This window comes from Chinchilla lanigera, unplaced genomic scaffold (assembly GCF_000276665.1).
Source record: "Chinchilla lanigera isolate Chin_1 unplaced genomic scaffold, ChiLan1.0 scaffold00176, whole genome shotgun sequence".
Lineage (NCBI taxonomy): Eukaryota > Metazoa > Chordata > Mammalia > Rodentia > Chinchillidae > Chinchilla > Chinchilla lanigera.
The window spans coordinates 1,132,858-1,139,637 of record NW_004955577.1 but is presented as its reverse complement, the minus strand read 5'-3'; the positions used below and the strand labels follow the sequence as shown (position 1 = coordinate 1,139,637).

Sequence of the window (6,780 nt, the reverse complement as noted above, 5' to 3'; positions counted from 1 at the left end):
GCCTGACCCTCCGCCGTCCGCGCTCTCGGCCGAGGCCGGGCGCTTTCGCCAGGGCGGCGCTGCGCCCGGCTGGGGTTTCCGTGCGGGGCTCCCGGCCGGGAGTCCTTTGCCGTGACCTCGCCCAGTGCCAGGAGAGTGCCCGGCGCTTGTTGCTTGCGGGGCGGGCCTCAGTTTCCGCAGGGACAGACTGGGGTCGTTTCCGTGTTGAGCTCGCAAGTTTTGCTCCTGGAAGCGTGTTTTGTTAGTAGAAGCTGTTTAGCCACTAGAAATTTGGAAGAGGGGTGATTGTGTATCTGTACAGCCGCCTGCGTTAAACGATTCTGTCCGATTTGCTAAGTTTGATTGGCATAGAAGAGCTCAGGAGAAAGGGGAGTTTTGGTTTTGCTTTTTTGGTTGTTTGGGGACGGGTTGTCAAACAGAAAAGTTCTCACAGCGACCCTGGGTTGTCCCTTTTCTGTGATTGATTCTATCCTCTCCCAGCCCAGGTTTTTTTCCTTTTTGGCGGTTATGACAGCTTACATTCTTCAGCTTACAGTTATCCAGCATTGTTCATCCTGCATTTCCTCTTCCTTGGAGTGCAGTGGCAAGGAGTTTGTCTAATTCCCACCTGGTATTTCTTAGAGACCATTAAAAGAATTACCTCCGTGGTTTCCAGATGTCGTTAAAACCCAGCGCTTTAAAGATTTTTATCACAGACACTGATTGTGCAGTAATAGGAAATGAACTGCTTGGAGGGCTCAGCATCAGAGAGAGAGGTGTTCTTCATGGATAAAAACAACTGAAAGGGCCAAGTGGGGATGCCTCAAAAGTAGTGCAGGCGTCCGGGCATGTGATGCAGGCCTGTAATCCTAGCACTCTGATAGGCTGAGGCAAGAGGGTGGAAAGTTTGAGCGCCCCTGGGCGATTCAGTGAAAGCCTATCTCAGGATTTAAAAAAAAAAATTTTTTTTTAAAGATTAAAATAATTTAAAAAGTGTTGAGGATGTAGCTCCATGCAAAGGTCCTGGGTTCAGTTCCACATTAAAACACTGAAGTCCAAACTTATCGTAGGAGCCGTGCCATTAAACTTTTACTGCTGGGGCTGGGGATTTAGCTCAGCGGCAAAGCACCTGCCTGGCAAGCACATGGTCGTGAGTTCGATTCCCAGTACCGGAGAAAAACTGAAAAAAAAAAAAAAAAAAAAAAGAAAGTAAACTTTTACTGCTCTAGGAAAATAGACACTGGGAATTACTTTTCCTTTGACTTGATTTGTTTTGTTTTTGTTTGTTTGTCCTTTTGAGACAAAGTCTCGTTATGCAGTTCAGGCTGTCCTTGAGCTCACTTTTTGTAACTCAGGATGGTCTCGAACTCACAACGATCCTGCCTCCCGGCCTCTCTGCCTCCCGGCCTCCCTATTGCTGGGATTACAGGCGTGTGCCACCACGCCCGGCTTTTCCTTTGACTTGAGACACATGTTAATTCAAGAGTTGCTGACCAGTTTATGGCCGGAACCGTCCTTGTTGAGCCTCCCTGGCTTTTGTTTTGTTTTGTTTGCAGTGCTGGGAATCCACACCTCGTGCATGCTAAGCAAGTGTTCTACACTGAGCCACATTTCCATCCCCCTCAATAGCCTTTGAGAGAACTGAAATTAGTTTTCAACAGATTTCACAGGAAGACCTAGCAAAGCTGGGTATTGGTCGACTCTTCTGTCAGAATAAGTGCTTTGTGGTTCAGTGTCCTTCACTGGCAGACTTATTGTAGTTAACCAGCCTGGTCCCCATAGGTGTTCTGGTTGCAATTTTGGCAGTGAACTCAAGGCTCTGCTCACATACAGATGTGTGTCAGCCAGGAGTGAGGAGGTGTCTGGTTCTGCAGTTGGAGAGTCACCAGCTGCTTTCTTTCCTGATGCTGGGGTGTGGCTAGAGGCTGACGCTTGCCCCCTTTGCTGTAAGGCCCTAGCCAGGTACCATGGGAGAGTTTGCCTTAAGTCCATCTTCCCTGAGATCTTCCCTTGCTGAGCAGGATATGGAAGCACAACCTGCCCTTGCCTGTGAGCTGGCTCTAGGGCATACCTCCACTCCTACTCAGTTGGTGGCATGACTGGGTGGGGTGAACTGGATTAATTGACAGCCCAGCACCATACATTATGAGGCCCAGGTTTATTATTGGCCCTCATAACTGAAGTAGGGCTGTTATGGCTCCTAATGACTTTGTTCCATGACACATTCAGACCGACTCAGATTTCAGCTCCACTGTAAGAGCACTTTCCTGAGCTGCTGTTTACACCTGGTTGGCATCTGCTTTATGCTAAAACTGAGGGAAATGTTATCTGGGGTAGGGGCTCAAGCAGAACAGAGCAGCATTTTCACAAAGTTGGCAGAATCATCAGTGGCTGCCGACTGTGGCGCATGCTTTGTATTTAAAGGCCTGCCTAGTGCCACACTGTCAGCTCACAGCATGTAGTAGGTGGACTGACTTTCTTGGTTCTTGAGTCTGGAAACACAGCTGTAGCATCAGAGCTAAGTGACTGAACTATCCTAGCAGTTCAGTAGCCACTAGCAACATGTGACAGTTACTTTTCTTTTTTTTTTTTGAGACAGGATTTCACTATGCAGTTCAGGCTGACCTTGAACTAACAGTGATTCTCCTGCCTGAGCCTTCTGAGTGCTGGGATTACAGGCAGGTACTACCATGCTTGGTGACAATTACATTTAAATTAATTAAGATTAAATAGAATGGAAAATTCAGCTCCTCAGTCTCAAACAGCCATGTTGCAGGTGCTTGGTAGCAATAATTGGCTATGGCTACAAGTTGGACAGCACAGGTAGAGAGCATTTCCATCACTGCAGAACGTTGTATAGGTATGACAATGCTGGTCTCTAGACTAAAATAGGAGGGGTAGAAATAGCAAACTAATAGTTGCTTACATGTTGATTTTTCTCTCCACTCCATTAAATCTAGGGACTCAACAGTATTTGTAATGAAGATCAGACTCTGAGCTGTAACTTGAATTCTTGTCCAGAATTGAGCATACTGGCAGCAAGCACATCATACAGATTGCCACTTGTCCTGCCGGCGTCTTTGAGACACGCTTGCACATCTAGGAAAGTACAGAGCAGGTATCTGTGTGTTCTGCTACTTGTGTGCCAGCCTGGACCAGCTCACAGACAGCCCCACCTGTCTTGCTTGGGCTGCTTGGTGCTGCTCTCTCAGGGCCTCTGAGCATCTCTGAGTTCTCCGTGTGTATTGGAATGTGAGTATAGCCCTATGCTCTGAATTCCTGTTATATGAAGATGTATTTGATCCGTGTCTGAGCATGAGGCAGGGCAGCCTGGGGTATTTAGCTTCCAGGGTTGGACAGTTTTCTGCTACCTTCTCTACTCCAGGCTCTGCAACCATCTGCACCAGCATTTGTTAGGCAGCTAGTTCCATGGGGTTACTGTGGGGTCACTTCTGCATCCTTCTCTGCCACCCTTTTTTTTTTTTTGTCTTTTTGAGACAAGGTCTCGCTGTGCAGTTCAGGCTGGCCTTGAGCTCGCTTTGTAGCCCAGGTTGGTCTCGAACTCTCAACGATCCTCCTGCCTCAGCCTCCCGAGCGCTGGGATTGCAGGTGTGCCCACCACGCCTGGCTGCTTTCCTCTTGGTCTGAGGGGATGGGCAGGCACAGGGTTTGTACCGAGTCTCTTCATGTGCAGCTGCCTGGGCCAGCTCTTCTGCGCAGGCTGTTCTGAAGAGCCGCGTCGCCCACAGCCGCACCACACATTCTGTGTGTCGCACTAAAAGGGTTAGGTTAGGCTCTGCAGTGGCTTAGCCTCTTTGACATTAATGCACCTTGACATTTGCTTGAGACATTTCTATTTTTTTATTCACTCAGGCAGTTTGCCTTTCAGGTGCGTTGATTTGTGCCTCTGTGGTTCACTCCAGCTACATTCCAGTGGAGCCCTACCTTTCTGAGGAGGAAAACCTTATCCTGTGTCCAGAGAAGAGGGAGGTGGGTGAGGCTGAGCCTGAGTGAGGCCCACGCTTCCCTAGCTCGGCCTGGGCAGGCATGTCTTCCTCTGTGAGCCAAGGGGCTGTGGGAAGTGGTCGGAAGTGGTCCATGAGCAGGCACAGAGGAACCTCCCAGTTGCCACCATGTTGTGTCCTGGTGCCAGCAGCAGTTTGTGGGCGTAGCGTTCTTGGGGAAAGCCAGTAACCATTGAGGAACCTAACAGTTGATGAGGCTGTGCAGAAGAACTTTCCTGCACGGCATCAGGGCAGCTGTCAGCCACTTGTGACTATTGGGTACTTGAAATGTGGGCAGTGTGTCTGAGGGGCTGCATTTTGAAAATGTAATCTAATTGAAAATAATTTAAATTTAAGGGGCTGGGATGTAGCTCAGCAGCACAGCACCTGCCTGGCAAGCGCAAGGTCCTCAGTTTGATTCCTGGTACCAAAATTAATTAATTAATGTAAATAGCCACAGGGGCCTTACACTGGGCAGTGGTTTACTGTGGTCCCCTTTGGTTTGCATACCTGGCCCAGGCCCTAATGTCACTGCAGTGCTTTAGGAGAGCGCCTTTGGCCCTACGTGACATGGAAACGCTGGCTCCAAGTAGGAAGGCGCTTTGTTCCTGGACACAGTACTAGTACTTACGTGAGGGAGCTTGAGCCCTGGCTTCTTGACGCTGTACTTGGCACTCTGTTCTTACTCCCCAGGCAGAAGAGCTGCTCAGTTTCTAGACCACTGTGTGTGTGTGTGTGTGAGAGAGAGAGAGAGACAGACAGACAGACAGAGAGAGAGAGAGAGAGACTTCTTGTACGCGGTTGTCTCTGAGACAGTTCAAAGCCTCAGGTGCCCTGTAAGAAGAGTTCCTTGGACTGTTTGGAACCGTGCTCAATATTTGGGTCTGTCTACCTGTGCCTCTCTGTCTGCACTGACCTTTAAATCAGAGGCATAGGATTTGACTGCTTAATCTTTTTCCTTCCTTTAGGGGCCTGAGGAAGCAGTGCTTGGTTAGCCAAAAGTGGGTTTCCTGGACCTGGGGGCGGGGATGGAGGTACAGTCTAGCACCTCATACCACATGTTTATGAAGTGAACCTGACATGGACCTACTTTAATTTCTCAGGCACAAGTTCTCTTAATTACCATTGTTTCTCTTCTCCCCTTGCACTAATATCTTTTGGAAACCTGTTAGGTTCAGGCCCATTGCTGGGGATGCTGTGAGGAAAAAGTCTCAGCCATCAAGGAGCTCAATCATCCCTTCGTGTTTTAGATCTAAATTCTCACTTGAATCCTGCCTAAGTGCCCAGGGCCCCACTGTGGGAAGTGGGCCTAAAGGCACTATAGATACATAGGGTTTTTCTGGGTCTAGCAAGATTAAAAAAAAAAAGAGGGAAGCTTGTTGGGCACAGTGGCCGGTGCTTGCTTGAGTGAAACAGGGAAATGGGAGTTTTCTCCACTTCTGTGGAAGGACTACAGGGGTATGATAGATACCAGCACACGTCAGCCTTGAGGGTCTCTTGTTACCAGACAGAGAGGCTGGTAGCCTCGTCCCTGGGTCTCCTCCATGGTTACTAAGAAGAGTCCAGGGCGGGAAGTGGCTGCCTCCTGCTGTTCTTGGCCGTGGAAGTCTTTTTACTCCAAGAGATAGAAATTATTGAACGAGATTTTTCTTTGTGAGAAAATTTTACAATTATTTTTCCCCATTATAAAGGAAGTACTTTTTTCTTTTCTGTTTTCTCCCCTCTTCCCTCTCTCCTCTCCTGTTCTTTGTCTTCTCTTTCCCTTTGCCTCCCTCCCTTTTTCTGTCTCTCTTTCTGTCTCTGTCTTTCTTTCTTCAGGAAAGAAACGAAAAGCAAGAAGAAAAACTTTAAAGGTCACCACTACGTGAAGAAGGCCTCGTACCCATTAGCATGGTTGTTAAGAAGAAACTAAGTTGGCGAGGACTTAGAAAAATTGGAACTCTTATGAAGTGTTGGTGGGAAGGTAGAGTGACTGGCATAGTCTCTGTGGAAAACAGCATGGCAGTCCTCAAAAAATTAAAAGTGTAATCCAGCAATTCCACTTTTAGGTATATATCCAAAGATTTGAACATGAACTTGTGGTACAATAATATTGTATTGTACTTGTAGTACAATAGTCAAAAGTGGAAACAACCCAGGTTCCCCTTGGCAGATGAATACATAAACAAAGAATAATGTAGCTGTACAGTGGAGTCTCAGTCCTAAAAGGAAGGAGATTATGGTACAGAGTAGAATATGGCCAAACCTTGAAGAGACTGTACTGAGTGAAATAGCCAGTCACAAAAGGACAGACACAGTGATTCCACTCAGGAAGCCCCAAGAATAGTCAAATTCATAGAGACTGAAAAGTAAAGTGGTGATTGTCAGGGACTAGGAGTAGCGGGCAGTTGTTTAATTGATACAGAGTTTTGGTTTTGTAGAATGAAAAAGTTCTGGACATTGGTTGTACAATAGTGTGAATATACGTAATACTTCTGAATTGTATGTTTCAAATTAAGTTAGTAAATTTTATGTGTGCATTTTATCACTATTAAAAATAGTAGCAGGTATGCCTATTTATAATCCCAGATATTTGGGAGGCTAAGGCAGGAGGATTGCAAGCTTGAGGCCAGCCTGGGCAACTTGGGGAAACTCTATTTTAAAATAAAAATGAAAAGGTCTGAGGAGGTAGCTTAGCACACCCTTGGTTCAATCCCTAGTATCAGGAAAATAAAATAAACTTTGTGCTTATCACTCAGTTTAACAAGTAGAAAACTAACCTTACCTTGGCCCAGATGTACTGTCTCAGGCAGAAACC

General features: G+C 47.1%; 1 protein-coding gene across 2 annotated transcripts in view; it reads left to right on the top strand.

Annotated features, from left to right (window-relative positions):
* Tmem11 (transmembrane protein 11) overlaps window positions 1-6,780 on the top strand; it is a 13,793-nt gene that overhangs the window by 508 nt on the left and 6,505 nt on the right. Inside the window, exon 1 of one of the 2 annotated variants that reach the window (XM_005413989.2) lies at window positions 3,104-3,231. The exons of the other annotated variant lie outside the window; for it this stretch is intronic. Coding sequence (XP_005414046.1) covers window positions 3,230-3,231 — 2 coding nt within the window. The 5' untranslated portion in view covers window positions 3,104-3,229. Of the gene's footprint in view, window positions 1-3,103; window positions 3,232-6,780 lie in introns of those variants that run through there. 2 annotated transcript variants of the gene reach the window in all.